Source organism: Cuculus canorus, chromosome 4 (assembly GCF_017976375.1).
Source record: "Cuculus canorus isolate bCucCan1 chromosome 4, bCucCan1.pri, whole genome shotgun sequence".
Taxonomy (NCBI): Eukaryota; Metazoa; Chordata; class Aves; order Cuculiformes; family Cuculidae; genus Cuculus; species Cuculus canorus.
Genome location: NC_071404.1, coordinates 41,012,787 through 41,033,297, shown reverse-complemented (window position 1 = coordinate 41,033,297; position 20,511 = coordinate 41,012,787). Strand labels below are relative to the sequence as shown.

General features: G+C 35.8%; 1 protein-coding gene across 3 annotated transcripts in view; it reads right to left on the bottom strand.

Moving 5' to 3' along the window:
• The window catches only part of SH3RF1 (SH3 domain containing ring finger 1), an 88,092-nt gene that overhangs the window by 19,645 nt on the left and 47,936 nt on the right, over positions 1-20,511 (bottom strand). For all 3 annotated transcript variants that reach the window (XM_054065889.1, XM_054065888.1, XM_054065890.1), the window contains exons 3-6: positions 16,755-17,030; positions 15,638-15,733; positions 8,163-8,465; positions 7,220-7,330 (exon numbers count right to left, since the gene is read on the bottom strand). In XM_054065889.1, coding sequence (XP_053921864.1) covers positions 7,220-7,330; positions 8,163-8,465; positions 15,638-15,733; positions 16,755-17,030 — 786 coding nt within the window. The remainder of the gene's footprint in view (positions 1-7,219; positions 7,331-8,162; positions 8,466-15,637; positions 15,734-16,754; positions 17,031-20,511) is intronic.

The window sequence follows — 20,511 nt, the reverse complement described above, 5'->3', positions numbered from 1 at the left end:
AGGCACAGTTCCTTTACAGGCGATCGTAATGGGGGTCCTGCCTACAGTCTTCTACGCCCTTTGAGACTCAATGGAGCAATTGTTACCTTGTGCTCTGTAAAGACTCAGACAATTCTTTAGGACCTTGTGTACTAACACTCCTGGGAAAAGCCTCTCACAAAAAAAAAAAAAAAAAAAAAAAAAGGAATAAAAACCCTCGAACATTTGAAAATGGAAAATTAATTCACTTCAAACATGATCTCCAACTTAACATCATCCTGTAATACTGAAACAAAATTTGAAACAACACCACTTCAAGTTTAAAAACCACATAATAAAAATATAAGTTAACAAAACGTCCTGAGGTACGGTGTAGCTCTTCCAGTAGTACATCAGCATATAAATGCCCAGCATTACATTATCAGTTTGGAAAAAATACATAGTTGAAAGTCACATTAATTCCCCTCCAAGAGCCTAATTCCAAAGGGGGTTTGTTGTTGTTTTTCTAAAAAAAAAAAACACTATAAGAAAATAAGTTTTAGTTCTATTATGCTCTGCAATTACCTTCCTTGCTGCCTTTGGTGAAAGTGTTAATAAAAAGACGGCTCTCTGAACTAGTCTTATGCTTTCAAGACACAGTTATGTACCATATGGTTAAAAGCTTGCAAATCTAGAGAAAACTAGTAACTCTTGCAGTTTTACAATAAAAACTCTTATGCTTAGTTATTATATAAATTGTACGGTATATTGTGAAATAGTCCTATTTTATTTAAAGCTTTTTTTCCTCATAGTACATTAACAATTTCTAAAGACCAAATAGACCTCCTGTATGCAACACAAATCAGATAAGAACTGCTGAAGAAACACTGTGAGCTTTGATACTAATAGTTATTTACAAGAACATCAGTTGTATTTGCTTCACATCATAGGTCCCCATCCATCTAACAATCTTCTTATAATAACTTCATAATTCATAGTGCATCACCAACATTTCTCTTTTGCTTGCTTTACAGCAGAAGTTATTTCCTCCCCCCAGTCACTTCCAATAAATGTCTTAGCTGAATTTAAGCTGAATGTGAGCATCTACCTTTTAGACATCCTCTCTACAGAACATAAATTTAAATCTTTTTTTAGGTATCTAGATTCCTTTATATATGGTAAAACCTGTAAATCCACATTAGGAGATTTTTATCTAGAAATCCTTAAAATTAAACCTACTCATGCATAATACCAAGGCTGTCACGATTCCACATTGCCTGCATCTTTAAAGATATAAATGCTGGATGTTGTATATTATTCATGTGAACGTACAATATACACTGAATTTTTAGCTGAAATAAAGGCACCTTCCCAGCTCTATTTTACTCTGCTTTATTCAGGTTCTGCTTCTTTCCCTGTGTCTACTAGCATGGTAATGAAATCTGCAGTGAGCCATAGCCCAATTAAACTCCTGAAGACTTGGCAGGTACTTAGAAATCTAAATAAACTACTTGATAGGCTTTTGAGGACTAATGCTCCTCAGCTTGCACTGCTACAACTTGATAAAATAGATCCAAATACTCTACTCAAGCTTTCAAGAAGTTTTCTGGCATGTAACCATTTCTTTAGCTATTGAGAAACAGACCCAGTCTCCTGAGCACAAGCTAGTTTTGATGGTTCCCATATTCAACATCCTGTGAAAGAATACATGCAAACCCCACATGATTTAATAAATATGCTTATCAAAATAATTGAGTATTTTTATTTCAGATGGCTATGGGGGAAATGAAAGTTTCTGCAACTAGTTTTCAGACAAATGTCCTTTCAAGCACAGAAAACAGCAACAAAATGATAATATTTTTTCATAGGAAAACAAAACAATTACGAAATTGGACGATTTATACAAAAACTTCAAATAGTACCTATACTCATGCTCTAGAAACTCATACATATTACTAAGTTTAAATATATTTAGATTGCATTCCCATATCAGTCAACTCAAGATCAATAATCAGCTCACACAAAGAATAAACGGCACAGCAGTGGAAAAAAACATTCATTAACTGCCTTTGCTCCCACAGGTCTAGGAAAAAAATATATGACTTGCAAAACCCCCTGAGGGCTAACAAATTAAGGCTCATGTTTAACAAAATTCCTAAACTATAAATACATCTTATCAAGAGCAGGCCTCTTGTACAAAACCTCATCATTTCTTTCAGCTGCTTCCTTGTTTCCAACTAAAGTTGATTTGAATTTTTGTTGGTTAAAACTCGGACAGACCTTATTTAAATGTCCTCCTAACTGACTTACACTACTGAATCAGCTGAAAGTACCTGAAAGAGCTACATCTCATCGGAATGCTATAACCCTCACAACTTGTGCCTCATTAATAATTCAAACTATCTTATATATTTCAACATGGAGGGGCAATTTTTTTGTAAGAGAACAGGACAAGAAAAAAAAAAGAGATGTTTTTAATTTTTGAAGCCTTTGGCACGTAAATGAATGTAAACTATCCAAATACAGACCACCTATTCCTGCTTCTACCTAGATACTATTTCTAATTCAACATATTCAATCTGCAGAATTAGCAATATGTATATACAGGTCAATTGCAGTCCAAAATGCTTTTAACTTCAAGAGACTCTAAAAGCAGAGTGAAAGGAAAGTAAGTTATCTGTTGTTGCTACATTCTCTTTTTCTGCTGCTGATTTTGAATGTAACTAACTTCACTGTGGTATACGTTGTCATTGTTTTCCCCATATCATGGTTCAAATCACATACTTCCTTTAAGAGTTTTTTCAGCAAAATCTATGGCAACCAGATCTCCTCCATGAGAGAATTTCCTCCCAAGTAAATGAGCCTTACATAATTGTATGTGCATATTTTCACACAACAACTATTGAGCTTGACATCTGCTATTTATATTTTATAAAGAACTTAAAAATTCTAAGCACCTACAAGGTTCAAAAATGCCAGTGGTCAAGAAGAGCAAACCAATTAATGGCCCCATCAAGGGCCAAGTTGTTGTTTGAAGTCCTAGAGAACAGTGTAAGTGATAATATCACAGTCAAAAGCCTCAGCTGTGAGAAGTTTGTCTTTGCTCATTGCTTCTTCAATTTCAAAGAATCAAACTTTGAAACACAAAACAAGAATTAATGCTGCCAGCTGAAGAGCTAGGCTAAAGAACCATGGCTGTAAAATAAAACTTGTAAATAAATTATCACAAGTTTTTTGAATGCAAATTAAAATTTTCTTAAGTGATACAAGTAGGACATAGTGTAAATGGTCACTTGAAAAGAGCACTCTCATTCCTAAGTCTTATTTGTGTCGATTCTGGCTGCAAATTTGTAAATTACTTCATGCAACATTTGGTATCAAATATCACCTAAAGAAGATTACTATCGACAAAATAAAATTAATACAATTGGCATTTTTTGAACCACCATAATATTTCCCAAAATAGCAATGTAAGAAACTAAAATGTGATCCTATACATGTACACAGAAACTCTTAGGTTTCTTTGGGCTAGGAATTAATCTCAACTTAGAAAAACTTGCTACCCAACAAGCTCAAAAATATCTCCTCTTAACAATAAAAAAAGCCATCTTTCTTACAGAAGATAAGACACTAGCTTTTCTTTGCTTCTAGATCCAGGACAGATAAATGTAGCAAAGATGCATAATTCAGGATTATTGTAAAGAAGTACACCCTTCACTGCTGGGGAATCATACTCATCATCTCTGATTTCTTCTTTCTCCCTTGCTCTGAGTTTGGCATGAAGTAAAAGGAGTCATATAAACAGCATGCTCTCAACAATTAATTACTTTAAATAGTGTTATAAACACCAAAACGATTAATGGGGAGGTGATCCAATTAAACCATCTTGATGCTAAAGAGAAACTCTCCAGTCCAATTCCCTTATCATTTGCTGAGTATTCAGAAGTAAAAAAAAAAACAACAGCTAAAGGGAGAAGCTTAGATAAAAGCAGGAGTTTAAGCAAAAAATACTAAAGGAAGAGGACTCGTCAACCGCTTCTGATATGTTAAATAATTGTTCTGTAGCTTAACATGAATGCTCAGACTGTCAGGAAGGGTATTTCCAGAAGGGAAACATCTAGAGAGACAAGAACAACACTTTCTCTCTTGACCTGTCAGAACTGTTTTGCACATTTCTAAAATTAAAACAAGAGTTTATGAAGCAAGAGCAAATGTGGACTTCACAGTTTGTGACTATGAACTGCATCATCATATAATATCAACCACAGTAAAAGAACACAGGAACAACCTGACAGTAGCCCAGGCTGCCAGCTTGTAGTTTAGTTGTGCTGAAAACAAGTCAAGAAGAAAAAGAACATTATGTACAGAAGGTTATTGACTTTTAAAGAGGTTGGTAGAGAATAATTCAGATTCTCAATGGGAATTATACGCCTAATTGGAAACATAACCAGCAACACGGTTATCACAAAGAGAAAGTAGCACTCCAGGATACAGGATGATCATGTGGCAGGAGTTTCACTCTATGCTGCATTTAGCACTGTAATTTAATTTCTGTGGGTACAAACGGTGATATTACTTTTGAACAAGCTTATGCAAATAAAGCACCCAAGGTGGTTTAATGACTTTGCACCAGCAATAAAACATTTTTCCATGTTGGCATCAAAGAAAGAACTACTGATTCTTAATAACAAACAAAAGTGTTTGTTACTGAGAGAGGAAAAAAGCAACTTCTGACAGAACTTCTGAGATTATGCTTTGAGTCCTGCCTACCCCATCTTCTCCAAAACGTATCTCATGCAAATATCAAATCAGTTACTCATGTTTGCAGTATCTATGTTAACTAGACTTGTATTCTGCCTAACAGCACAAGTGATACCAAAATTGATTGTGTTCGCTCAGTTCTCACAGGTATTTTCCGGAGGACAGGACAAAAGAAGCATAAAAGATGATATGGATTAGTATACAAGCAGCTAATTGCTTCTAGTATTAGTCACATGTCTAATGCTGCGCAAAAATAGGACCCAGGGTCCTTCCCAGTAAATATCAAGTTGAACATGAGCCAACAATTTGCCCATGTGGCAAAGAAGGGCAATGGTATCCTGGGCTTCATTAGGAGGAGTCTTGCCAGCAGGTCAAAGGAGGCAATCCTTCCCCTCTCTTCAGTACTGCTGAGGCCAAACTTGAAGCACTGTGTCCAGTTCTGGGCTCCCCAGTACAAGAGAGACATGGACATATTGGAGAGTACCAGTGAAACAAACACAGGAGGTTCAGGCTGAATATTAGGAAACAGCTTTTCACCGTGACGGTAACTCAGCAGTGGCACAGGTTGCCTAGAGAAGTTGTGGAGTCTCCATCCTTGGACATATTCAAAAGCTGTCTGGATACAGTCCTGGGCAAACAGCTCTGGGTGGCCATGCTTGAGCAGGCAAGTTAGACCAGATGACCTCCAGAGGTCCCTTCCAAACTCAACCACTCTGTGACATTAAAATATGAATCTAAGGAGACTATTAATTGGTTTGAGAGTAACATACATTTAACAGCAAGATTGCACAAGATGATTCACAGACTGAAGGAGTCAGCAACAAAAAGACAAAGCATTGCTGTAGTGCAGCCTGCATTATTCAGTAAAGCAGGGCAAACCCACACTGTCTAGACAATTGTTACTAATAAGGTCATCTGTCTGATGAACGAAGAATGTGAAATACATTTACTTGGATGAGAGCAATTTCTATATCACTAACAATGATGCAAATTTGTAGGATCATGGTGGTTATATAGCAGAACCTAAATTTTGCACTTACACTCAGGCCAAATGAATGGATGCAAATTCTCAAGATATAAACATCAGACTAACAGGATAAAAGTAAAAAGGTCATACTGTCAGTATTTTCACCAGTGAAAAAGACTGTGCAGTACTATCCCCAGTTCCGGAGTGGGCTTACCATGTGCTTACTGGGCCAGAAAAAAGTACTGGAGATAATTCAGAAAACAGCAGCAGCATTATTTTAAGAACTAAAAAACGTAACTTAAAGAGTCCCAAATAAACCTGTCAAAACGCAACCTCTCAGCTGTGACCAAGCCACATCTAAGCATTTACTTGAACAACAAAAAGTTGATAACAGAAGAAAGATAATTCTGCCTTTGATTTTGCAGACAAGTGTGTAAAATGATCTAGGTGCCAAAAGTTGAAAACAAAACCAGACAAATCTAGCAGCAAGTCTATTCATCAAGTTTTACTAGCTGAAAAGACTGCAAGGATAATTAGTCATCTAAGCAAGATCAAGTTTGGGGATTTTGAGTTGTTTGTATTTGGTGGGGATAGTTTCTTTGTTGGTTTGGCTTTTTTTTTGTTGGTGGTGGGTTTGGGTTCTTTTTGTTTAAAAAAAAAAAAATAGGTGGACATTCATTATTCAACTGTGCCCCCACTCCAAAAGTTACAGGCACAATTTTTGGACTTGAAACAAGAATTAAAAATTGAGAATTCCTATAATTAAAAAAAGGCTTGCTAAGTTCCCTTGAAGACCTCTGAGAAGTGGTATGTGTGATCTTTGCTGCAGTTAAAGTCAGGCTCTGAGAAGTACAGCATGATATAGAATAATTCAGAACTTCCTCACCACAAGCATAGCAAAATAAAGAATTTCAGTTGGTTTTGGAATGAAATCCTGCACTTTCTGAAGATGAAGTCATTTTCTTTTTTGAAAGGAAACAGCATTGCAACGTATTCCTTCCTTTAAAAGATGGCTATTTGCAACAGCTTTTCACATTGGTCTCCAGGAACCTAACTCAGACACACTAGCTAAGTTCTTCATCTGTAACAGGCATACATACAACTAAAATAATCTGATTTAATTAGGAGAAAGCAGAGTTTCAAAACTTATCTCAGAGAACTGTCATAATATTGAGTGAACTAAGACAGAACTATTTGGCAGCTGTGGTCTCAAGTTGATGTTTTTTCCTAAGATCTTTTTTGTTTTCCCTAACCTCCCCCTTAACATTATCTCTTTCCTACTCATGGTGAAAACACTCTTCTGGAAGGAAGTGGGCTTCTTGTGTTTACTACAAAGAAATGACAAAGGCAAGCTGGAGAAATGGATAAGTTTGAGAGAATGCAAACATTATTGTATCAATAGTGGTTTTGCTACAGTTATATTTATACAATCATAAAATACTTCAAATCAGTGTATCAGAACTTGACAAAAAAAAACGACTGTACAGAGCAGAGAAAAATGGTAAGGCTGAGTTTTTTTTAAATGGTACTTACACCAAGAGCAGCTTGGTAGGTAACTTCGGACGGGAAGGTAAATGAAGGCCCTGTTGTGACTGGGCTGCTAGGGGGTGGAGTCACAATTAGCCCCGTAGTACCGATATGAACCTGTCAAAGAAATACAAACTAGCAGGGTTAGTTCTGAGCAGTTTAATAAGAGCTGGTTTTGACACAGCTGTAAGCTTCACGGTCAAAATCATCACTACTCTACTGTCTCTAAATATACACCAGAACTAATTTTCAGTTAGATACTCATACAAACAATATTGAATCATGCTGATTATATTCATATATAAGCACACTATATTGAAGCACACTTACCAATGTCAGTCTTCTTTTTTTTCTCCCCATAAAAGGCTGTCACATCCCAAAGATGTGCAAATAAAACATATTTCCTAGCTCACGTAAAATTACACCAACACTTCTTAGTCTCCATTACTATCTTTTCTCCCAAAATGTAATCTCTATGTGAAATAGACAATATTTAACAGAATACTGTAGCCTGTAACTAAAAGCTTTGAAGAAATATTTCTACTTTTCACAATCAGATTAATATGGTACATTTCTGGAATTCATGTGATTTTCACCTTTTACTTGTATGCGCTTTATTAATATCCAATATTACATTCAATTCAGAAAAAAACCCACAAAATTAAATCATTCCACTTCCTATTTTCCACAGTTTAATAAAAATGTTTCTGGCACCCAAGAAATTAACAACTGTGAAAAAACAAGTTTTCAAGACCAAAAATATATGCTATTGTTGTATAAGAGGTGTTGCATAATGTTTTTCTTAAATGCTCTCATATCAGAATACAAATTTCATGAAAGCTTAGTTTAACTAATAATTTGAAGTAAATACTCTAACAAGATCAGAAGCCTTTATAGGTGCTTAAATAAAAGCACACACATGATTTGTATATGATTTCATGTACATTACCTGAGAAGGGGCACTACAGGAAAGTCCCGTCAGTTCACTTATGCGGGCTGCTGCGGTAGGGTTGCTGGAGCTGATGAGGACAGGAGGACTTATTTCCATTGAGTGGCGATTCTGAGAAGACTGTGAAGACTTGTTGGACATAGTGAGGGAGGTAAAAGAGTGTCGTTTTTTGGTGTTTTTTTTAGCATCGGTGTGCTTTTGTGTTGAACTGTTGTGGGCTGCCCCAGAGGTACCTTCTCCAGAGTCAACAGCAGAACCTGAGGGCTTATCCAATTCTATCAGCTGTTTGGCTGCTGTGTTAAACTACAAAAGACAGTCACACATTAGTATTTTTTATTTATTTATAGAAATCATCTAACAAAAAAAATGTCTAATTCATAATATAATAGAATTTAAACCATACAACTTGAAACTGTCACATACTGACCTACTCTAAAAATCAGTCATTACAGCATGACAAGCCTTTCACTACAAACACAACACAGTTAGTCGGGCTGGTGTAGGCTACTCATCAAATTTCAATCAAGAAAGGACATTATGTCCAGCCATGGTTTAATCCAGCCATATCCACTGTCTGCGTTATCTAGAAGTAAGACTAAATCACCACGGTCCCCTCTGACTTTATAATACAGAAATCTGTATTACAAAACTTACTGATTTTTCATTTCATTTTCAGCCTTTTTTGTTTTGTTTGTAAGTATGACATAAGCCCACATCTTCGCAGGTGGGCTCATGCAAGACACTCCTCCTAGCATCCCTTGGTATTCATGCACATATCTTTAACACCACTGATAGTAAGAAGTAGGCTTCCTAAATGCAGGTTTAAGAACATAGTAGGGCAGAATAAAGATCCAGCTGTACCACTGTACTGCCTGGCAACAAGTAGCTATACAAGTATAAGACACTACAAGGAGAAAACAAACATACATTGGGAATGCAGTAGAAATACTCATTTTCTGAATTTTCTAATGCAGAGGCAGCATCTAGCTGCCTAAAAATCCTCAAACGGATTTTTCTTTTTTTAAGCTTATCTAATGAATTTTTGTTTGCAATGAAATTTATATTTGTTGATTTGTTAGAATAGCCTATTAAATGCAAACAGATCCTTCCTTTCCAACAAAGAAACATGGAATCCCACACATTTTCTTCTTACAATGAAATGTAAGTTGGGGGGGAGGGCGCGAATGACACAATACAGTCAAACAAGAACCCCTACATTTTTCACAAATCTTTTAGATTTATTGGAAATAATGTCAGAACTCTAATTTATTCATGTGCTGAAGTAACACCAGCACCAGTTTTCTGAACAAGTTAGCTAATGGTAATATGCTCCACTAAACAGGAATACTGTTACTTGGATAAGTGTAGCCAATTATGAAGAAAGGAAAAATCTTTTCTGTAGAACATCAGTATAGAAGAATGAAATCAATTACTGTGGAATTAATAGTAATATTTTTTAACATATTATTTCTTCTATTTATTTACCCATTTTTCCAGAAGTCTTGATACCTACTATGCTCATGAAGAGTTTTAAACCATATTTTACTCCATCAAAACTTTACTAGACAAATAACACACCATTAATCATGACAGCTTTGATGTTGATTTAAACGCGGCTCCCATAAATGACATCATCTTATACCCAGAACATTTTCCTAGCTCTGAGGACAAGTATATAGAAAACACAGTACAAAAAAATAAAGAGTATCTATTTATTTTTAATATAGTAAAGGTTTTCAATTGGTATTTGAAAGATGAAATCTGGAAAGAAATTCCGTGCATGTACAGAAGAAATAGATAAAGTTCAAAACTGGAACAATGAGAAATTGACATTAAAACCTACTAGGATGTAACAGGAGGAAAACCAGAATTATGAAATGCTTGAAGAGGAAGAACTACCTAGAACATATTGCAGTGGAGGAGGGGCATAATGGAGGATTTGAAAAAGGACATTAAAATGAGAATGTAGAATTTTTTCCCAAATGTTCTTATTGTTGGTCCTTTAGAAGGCAGCTGAAGAGAACATGAAGGATATGAGAAAACAATGTCATGATAGTAAACAAACGTTAAGAAAAAGGTGGATGCTAGATTTTTACCTCCTGCTAATATTTTTGCATGGATCATACGGACAAAATCATTTTGTACCACCCATGTAGCACAGAAGACATAACCATACAGCTTTCTCCAACTTGCAAGCCCATTATTTAAATAATTAAATTTTAGATTTAGAGTGAACTTAACAGACCAGTGCAAACATTACTTTATCACAGAACACTGATATGAAGCTGAAGGACACAAAACAAGTAGAAAATAAGACCAAAATAAGCCTACTGGGCTACTCATGCTATCAAGGTCCTATCTTCATTGTGGAAGAACGAGCAGCCTTTCAAAGACTAAACTAATCACTTTATGTATTTTGCACATTTTTTTTCACAGCTCAGACTGAAATCCTTCACATCCTCCCAAAGAATCTGTGTCTTCCATATGGTCTTATACAATGGCTGCAACCACTTCTATTCTTATCTAATCTACTCCCTTATTTAGCAAAAAGCCTCTTCACACAGATCAGAGAAACAAAAGCAGTACTCATTTCCAGAAGCAAGAAATACCTTATCAGAATAGTTAAGGGATCACCCAGGAGTAAAAATCAAAACCAAAGACCACCTCAAGATACCTGTTACACCTAATTATGTTTACCTCCTGAAGCTACAACAGTACGGATCTCAATAGCACTGTAAACTGTAAATATTAATGCCTCCAGAATCTGATTACTTCTGTAAAGTAAATAACCTATTAGAGAAAAGTTAAGGCTTGCCCACAGGATTGATTCAAGACTGATTCAAACATAAGCAATGTATTGAGCTTCCTTATGTAGAGAAGCAAGAACAAGACATCAGCATAAGGCTAACCATGAGCCAATTACTGGCCTTTTCTCAGTAGTAACCTGAGGACAGCAGTAGTTGTAAAATATTTTGCAGAGTGCATTTTATTTCTTCCTTAGCAAGAACAATTAAGAACTTCATGTATTCTTCAATGAAATGGCTAGCAAGCATTCAAGGTCACCATGGGAATGCATCCCACTCATGCTATGAGGTGTTTCAGCACAGCATTCCTTTCTGCAACAAATATCGCTGTATCTATTCCCACATTTTCTACCTCAGTTGGTTTCCTGAACAAGCACATTTCAACCAAAGTTTCTTTAACTTTTACATTCCTATTACTCAGGGCCTTTTTTTAATTCAACAAAATGAATGAGGCTCCAAGAAGTAGCCTCTTTCCTCTTCCTTCCCAGGAAACAGAACTATTTTCCAACAGAGGCAAGACAAGAGGTGGCTGGCTGAGCTGCATCTTAGTGCTCTGATAGGGTTTGAGGCTAGCAGACAGGTTCCCACCTGCTTGCAGCTGTGTGGAGAAATTGTCAAGTAGACAACCATGCAGGACCTCCTTCAAGATCACTTACAGTTGTGCACCACTGTACTTAATTTACAAATGAATTCAGGTGTTCTTCACTCACACATAGACAGAATTAAAATATTATCACTTTATGAAATTAACTGAAAACACCATCTTCTCAAGCAATCTTTCTAGTCATGCTCATCTTTTTTTTTTATGCAATTTTAGTAAATCACCATTTGCCAAGTAGTTATTTTTCCACACTACCAAAACTATAAGTCAAACTCCAATTTCTAAACAACATTTCATTTTCACATACATTCGAAGAAAAAGAAGTATTGTAAGAGGAACTAAAGCAAATGTCCTTATTTTCCATTATTATTTCTGCTAAGCATCATCCTAGAGGATAGGTAATAGCTAACAAACCTAAATTTAGCTTAGCAATTACAGTTTTAGAACAAATATTTTGTTCAAACAAGTGGAAAAATGATTTTGCAAATCTTGAACAAAGCACAATCATGAGCAAAGCCGTGTTTATATTGATTCTCTTGAAACAAATGAAAAGGTTCTGCATTGCAGTTTTTTGTTAGGGAAATTATGAAAACTATGATGCTCAGAAGTTGTCGTTGCCATGATAACATTAAGATTATCACATTCAAATATAGTGGGAATTAGACTATCATTTCCGACTCAAAATTAACCACCTCTGTTTCCAGGCATAATACACAACATTCACTTTTTACTTAAATTTTCTCTTTAAAGGTCTGAGCAGGCAAAACAGTAAAAAGGCAGAGGAAAGTTCCCATAAAACGTTTTCTCTTATTCTTCTAAATTAGTATTGTTACAAAAGTCGGGTTTTTCTAATAAGCACTTTAAATCAGACCACATCACCTAACAGTGATAGACACAGATTAGCCTAATAAGTAACATTTAAAAGACCATGTTAGAAATCCAGCCTAAAGCCAATCTAAAAATGTATAGACACAATTTAAAAAAAACCATAAATAATCCAACTGACACAATACTAGGTACAATCTTATGTTCTCACTGATTAAAGTATGTGTTAACTGATGATTGCACTATAATAAAAATAATAATGAACTTCAAATTCTACTACAGCGAATATTTTAGATCATTTAGGGTGCCCCCTTCCACATTTCTATAGTACTGTTCATAAACAAAACTAGAAGAGCTGGACTAATATAGAAGTGTTTCACGGTTGTTCACGTTAACTTGGGAAAACAAAAGCTGACATTATTTTGTACTGATATTTTGATTGAAAAGTGATTCCTTTCCCCTAATTTTTCTTTTTCTATTCTGGGCATTTGTATTTTTCTAGTTGTTCTGTACGAGTGCTGAATAACTTCGAAAATTTTAGTATTTCTTAGATTTGGATTGTGATTACTAAGTGTTAAACCACACCAAAATGTCAAATTTGCAGTCTATATAGGAAATGTGTGTCGTACCTAGAACTGTAATCTCCATAGAAGAATTCTCATTGTATCTGTTTAGGTCTGATTAAGCTCTCTTTTTGGAAAAGAGGTAAATACAAGTGTTATCAACTTACATTATGAAGTGTTATGAACTTAATTATACAGTTTCTAGGCTCACTGCATTTTATTCCGTTACCATGTAGGAACCTGGCTGATCTGTTAATGCAAGCACATTTTAATTCCATCCATCAAAAGTCTAGTAACGCAAATATGTTTATCAGGTCTCACTCTGGTAAAGCTACGGGGTTCCTCTGGTTTTAGCACTTCTTAGAAAATAGAACTTCTTTTTTTTGCACTGTTATGCATTATTTATTTTTCATTTGCAGACAGAAATAATTATTTCACAGTGCTATGTGTCCACAGATAAAGACAATGCTTTGTGAGTCAGTTAACAAACCATATTTTTAATGGAATCACCATTAAAATTCCTCTCAAAATGTTCCCAGCCTTAGCTTTTATTATCACAAATTTCATAAATGAAAGCAATATAAAAGAACAGAGCAGATTAGCAATGACTGAACCATAAAATATTCCTCCAGGTATAAACCTGTCCTCAAATATAATCAGAGATTTTCATGGACTTCAACGTATCTAAAATTTTATCCTGTGACCTCATTGTACAAGAAACATTGCAAGTGCCAGACCTATACCACAGAATAAACATCACAGACTACGCTCATTTTAAAGTTCATGACTTCAGAAAATCCCCAGTAAACGCAGCTACTAATTCACAAGTTTTATAAAAAAAGAGGACGTGGACAAACACACACACGGCACAGAAGTATCTGTCATTACTACAATGACAATGATTACAAAAGCAATGATCACAAGATTGGGAAATAAAATCCATTCATTCTCATCTTCAGTGTCTTTAAAAATAACATAGGTAAGAATGGTTTGAACTACCTATTTGCATCAACTCTCCATACATTTTCCAGAACAACAGTTACATAATTTCAGAAAACAGGTATTTCAAAATTCAAATTGGTATTTTCTGTGTATCTGATTGCTCTTCACTACAGCACGAGTTTTGGTTCCGTACATACTGAAAAAAAGAAATCCTATCCGATCTGAAGTAACCCTTTGGATATTATTTATCATTCTAGATTTCCCATATCATTGAAGAGGGCATTTACAACTGTGCACACAAGTGTTTGTGCCTGTTCTAAAAGCATTAATTGAAGACATATTTTATTAGCTGATGGAATTTGTCTGAAGAAAATCAACAGTGAAATACATTTTGTGACTGAATATCATTTCCACATATTTTTTTTTTTCAAGTGTATATCTCATTTTGTGAACTTCTGTACAGATGGAAACAATTCTTAGCTAAACAGTTAGCTCAAGTGGCAGCCACAAGAAAGGGCTTTTTCTAACTTGGCTAAGTTAAGTGATTTAGTTTCAAAAAAGACCACAGAAACCTTTACTGGCTGAACTGAAGGGGCAGTTAATTGCAAGGAGCGAGGAATGAGTAGTTAAGGGCAAGAACTTCTTAAACTGGCTTTTCAAAACTTCTTAAACTGAAGCCAGAATTGCACTGAGAATGTTGAAACCCTTTTGGTCTTGTTGTTTTTTCAGTCAGGTGAAAATTTCTATCCCCAGATGTACAGATCCTCACAAAACCCCAGAAAAACGAATATAGATCAAACCTCTGTTGTTGGTTGAACACAGCCATTTTTTAAAAATTTCTCATCTCATCAGGGCATTCAGAAATTGCATTAATAAAACTCGACTTCATTCTTAGTACAGTTACACATTTCTTCTGTGACCTGAGGGACATATTTCTCATCCCACAGGTAATGTGAAAATACTTCTTTCTTTCATCATTCTGCCTCATTTATTTAAATAAAATGTCTTCTGCAGGAGAAGCATATCTTACTAAGTATCCACAGCATACCTACCAGAGAAAAACAAACACTATTCCAAACCTCTATATCTTTCTGTAATGCAAATTTTTATAATCATTGTTGCAGCTGTACACACTGTTCTTAATCACCTATATCTTTCTATATAGAAGATAGAGCTTTCAACTCTCCAACTTTAAGAGCTTGGGGAACCTGCTCTCTCTCACTGTAAGTTGTCATATCACATATGAGAAACGTATGAAGATACAGATGTTACATAAAGGTCTTTTAGATTTAATAGTCAATGCTTTACATGCTTAACAACAGCCTCTATTCCCTGACTTTCTAGTTGTGCTAACTTGGTTTTGAGAAGCAGGTATCAGGAACAGTGCAAAGCTTAGTATTTCTCTGACTTGCTGGTTGCTTTCATTTTGCAGTTAAGTGTGGTTTGTGACTGACGGCATGAACCCCAGTATTAACAAGAAAATACAGTGACCGCCCCCAAGTACTTTCATTCCAATCCCTTCCAACGAACACAGCTATCAAATAGCCAAGTAAAAATCAGTGCTTCAATTGCTGAGGTAATTAACTTTCCAAACTAAGCACACAGGTCTTAGATTATTTCAGGTCTAAGACTATTATATCTCAGGTTATTCTAGAATCACCACCAGTACTCATGATTTTTCCTTTTAGAAAACGAAATATACAGTGGGCACAACCTTACTGAGGGCCCAACTTTGCTTACCTCAACGTATGAAATTGGAAATATTCCTATCTTGTCAGCCAGCATTCCTTCCGCCCAGTTTTCATCCACACGGCGAATAACAGTCACAACATCATCCTGTGTGAACATGCAGTGATTATGTCTCCCAACTCTAATTAAACCTCTAATTTAATTTCCCTTCACAATGCACAGTTACTCAGAGAAGCAGATACATGGACAATAACTGCAGAGAAGGCACTCTATAATGGGAACATGCCGCTTTTGAGGTTGTCAGTTCCAGCCATTCCTTCTCCTATTTTGTCATAGTTCAGCTAACTGTCCACAGCCAATCTCAGCAGTATGACTGTTCTTAGCACAAACTTCCTGCTATGACCAGCCCAGAGTATTCATTAAATCCCCTCTGAGTCCTTGGCATTAATCAACACAATCTCAATCATTTTCCTTCTCAACTGACTCATTACCTAATCTTCCCTAGATGTTGCTCTTTTACTTAAGATCTTAAGAACACTCATAAGTGACACGATTTCTTTCATACCTACATGGAGTATTTGGGTTAGATTTGGTTTTGAGATGTTACATAAAAAAGCATTTATGTGCATGTTAGACATTGCTCTTGCTTATACTGAGATACATAATTGTTTCACATGCAAGACAAAGCATTTGGAAACATATAAGCTTACTCAAGTGAGACTGTAGACTGAGAAAAAAAAAAGTTTGCGAACAAGTTTATCGAAATAGGCAAGCTAACACCAATCATCCTCAACAGTATTGCTGTTGTTTTATAATAATAAACACTGCCTGTCCGTATATTAATAAATTTCTTTAGAAGATGGAACACTTTTAATTAATAAGATTTTTCGTAACATATTTCTCATAAATGAAAAACATTCCTACCATAATTATGAAAAACAGTATTCTCAAAAAGAAAACCTCAGAGAAATTATATGTAATTTAGGAATAGATGGAAGGCAAAAATAATCAACATAGGAGAAATACCTGCAGAATTACTTGCCCCTTCTATATTTGTGCAGCTCCATTAAAAAAATAAAAGCAGACAAGACTACAGAACAGTCTTATTATTTCTTATCCAAGTGGCTGAAATTATTGAAAGAAAATAATAATTTTATTGTGCTCTCACCTTTGCGAATGGTAAACAGTCTTTATCTGCTTCCTTGTCTTTTACTTCAAAGTCATAAAGTGCTTTGCACTGAGGCGGAGGTTGAGGTAAAGGTTTAATAATCTGAACAAAATTAGTAGGAAAAAAGCCATGGACACCATTGACTTCTCCATGATACCAATTTTCATCCACCTGTCGACGCAGAATGATGATGTCTCCTTTACTGAATTTAAGATCTCCAGGTTCTTTTCCCTCGTAGTTATACAATGCTTTGGCACATGGTAACTGAGGTACACCCTGAGAAAGAAGAAGAAAAGATCACTAGAATTAAATCAGACTAAAGAGAATTTATATTATATTCCTGAGAGACTACCAACGAAACTGCATAAAACTACAAAGTAAAACTACACACAATAAAACTATTTAATTGCAAGGATTCTACTGATTTAACCAAACATGTAGGAAGAGCTTCGATTCTATACAGTCTTGACACCTTTTCCCCCTAAATTTCATCATGATTTTCATTAATGCTGTGGCATTGCTAGACACAACAGAGGCAAAACCCCACAATACTTTAACCCTCATGTACTAATAATTCACTAAGCTTAAACATTTAAAAAAATCCAAACAAACTAGAAAGTATCCTGGCCACCTGAGAGATCTAACAGAAAAATGCTGCAAGAAAATACAGCACTAGCATAACAAATTTGCTCTAAGACCTTTAAGGCATGTTTTCTGCCTGACTTGCCTATTGTTTTCCTCACTTTGTTTATTTCATGGACCCAGAATGCTGAAGAGGAGGCTGTAAGGGAGGCATTTTCCAGCTTGAAAAACAAATCTCACTTTATTAAAGGTGAGCTATTTCATTCTGAAACAACCTTTTTGTTTTATTCATTTATTTTAAAACACAGCTTAAAAGAATTATTGGGGGGAAAAAAATCAGTTGAAGGTGTGCATCCTTGGGTTTTCTTCACTTGATTCCTCCATAATATCTGAAAACTACAGGTCACTGGTGCTACTCTTGAAGTCAGATCAGAAGGATTACAATATAATCCCACGGCATCCTTCCTTATATACACTGCGATACTCTTTTTTTAGTTGCTCAGTCTACACGTCCACATTTTTAAGAGTGAGCCACAAAACTCTACAACTCTAGTATTAGGTCTGCAGCATTCTCTTTTCTCTCCAACTTTAAAAACCTAGAGGGTAGCTCACCCTGAAAAGACTGCATTACAAAGGCAGTTTCTCCATAGCAAAGACAGCATTTATGGTCCACTAGAGTACAGTATTATACATCTTTAATGCCATACCACATAGTAACTGCAAATTTTAATGAAATTTGATGTTGGCAATGTTATTCACCACATCTACAGTATGGTATGTTTCTCCTCTCAAGTATTCTGCCAGCTCAGACTGTAAACTGGAGTTTAACTTGAAACATCTCAAGAGGTATGCATACAATGCAAATACATTCTCAGAAGGAATTACCACCTTCAGTCTGTCTCATTGGTCAGAAGACAGAGCACTTCATAACATTCTATATTTAACACTTCAAAATTTTGTATTTCAATATAATCCAACTTGTTTGGACACTGTTAATTGTTGTGCATTATTTTATTAAACAGATCAATAATTTAATGAATTGATAAATGATATCTTAAGGATCAGCATATTCAAGAATTTTCTTTCTACACCAAACAGTCAAAGGAAGACTATAAGTATATACATAGATACAGATGAGTACGATTTAACTAACACGCAAATCACAATCTATTCTATTGCATCTAGGATGGGTACTACAGATACTGTATTAGTAGGATCCATGCAGTTGCTCACAAAACCTTGTGATCTTCAGGCTGATGCAAACAGTATTTTCTTCACAATCAAACTTAACTGCATCAGCACAAAATGTAAACACCACTGGCATACTTTTTATAAATCTAGATGGGGAAAAACATTAAGACATCAACTAGAAAATCTGTGGGCCCAAACTGATTGAGGGGGAAATTCATGGCCATAACAGAAGAATCAAAAAATGTTGTATGTATGTGTTTTTTCAGTTCCGTGTGCTCTCTGCAGACCAGACAGAATGAAGAAAGCAGCCAGCGTAGATGTAGTAGGGACAAGTGCAGAGAGAGAACTGGGGATGGGGGGAGGAACTAGGCAGGACAGGGCAGGTTGAAGCTAAAAGAAACACAACTCTACACAAGAGAGGAAACACTGCCTGCTTATCCATTCCCATCCCAATAACAAACAAATAAACAAACAAACAAATTACAGCTCTTCGGTGTCTACACACTGAAGAATTACTTGGTAGGAAAAGGGACACAAGCAATTATGGCTACTACAAGACATATGCATCTCTCTTGCACTGGAGGGAATAGCTGGAGTTCTCCCAGGAATTGCCCCTATGTCTCAGAAGAAAGCTTTTTATGAAACCACACCAAGAAAAAACTTTAAGACTAGCTGTGTTTGTAAAATACAGTTGGGAAAAAACCTTTCTAAAAACAAACAGAGCCAAGATAATCCAGGAGCGTCAGCGCAGCAGATCATGCCAAAGTGATCAAACTCATCAATTAGTCATCATTTAATTGCTAGAACTCGATATTGCATTTCTGCAGACTATCACAAAGCCTCCCACGAGCAAACCTTCACTCGGACATACAAACATCTGTTTGTATTTTATAGGAAGTTCCTTTCCCAGTGCACAGATTGAGTTTCTGCAAAGCTTGTTTCCCACATTAAATAAAAATGGTTCCACTCCGTAATTTCAAGCAGAACAAAGTTCAACAAAATACATACTTAGTTCTCAGTCAGACTGCCAGGGATTAAAGAGAAACGGTTAAACGACTCGGAACAGAAGTAAAGTGAATGCCTTTTCCTTCAGTCCCAGAGGGAGGATGAAGTGAATTCAATGGGGAGCACCACTCTCAGGGTATGGTACGAGGGTCCTCCATCACCATCTTCACATTTCTCCTCCTCTGAGCAAAACAGGAGCTGCAGCTTCCGATGGTGCCTACCCACCCATTGTGGTCAGCAGCCTTGGGCAGCTTCAGCCTCCCTTTTGCCTCTCTGGCTGTTCACCAGAAGAGAAGGCTGTGAGGATATGCAGAGCTGGAGTTTACATTTCACTCTGTGTCTCAGACTTGGCTAAACATGAAAGGAAGGCTTTGGAATAAAAACTTTGCAGCCTACCCATAGGTTTCCAGCTACCATGTACCCTGCCAGCTCTTTGAGAAAGCAACAAAAAAAAAAAAACAAAACAAAAAAAAAACCCCACAAAAAACCCAAACTATAAAAGAAACAACAACAAAAAAAAACAAACCATAAAAACAAAAACCAAAACCATTTTAGGAAATATAAAACTCAGATAATCCAGACAAAATAGGTTTCTTAAAATTATTTCCTCAGTCCTTATGCGAAATCCTTATGCAAAAATATAGGACCTTCTAATGCTACTGCTGATACACAAACTGATTAAATTCACTTTTAGTTAAGGTATGGATATACATATATTTCACATGCCAGATCCTTCTAAATAAAATAAAATAAAATAAAATAATATATAACGACATCAAAACAAACCGCTTAACAAGAATATGAAAAAGATCATATGCATTCATATACATGTGAGGTTCGTCTCCCTCAGATCTCTTCACTGAACCTAGACATTCTGTCTTTAAAATCTATAGAATTCACTTACAGTTTCCCTATTCAGATTTATAGTTGGTCTTCTGTCACCCTATTTTGACCTTTATTCTCATTTTTTAACGGACAA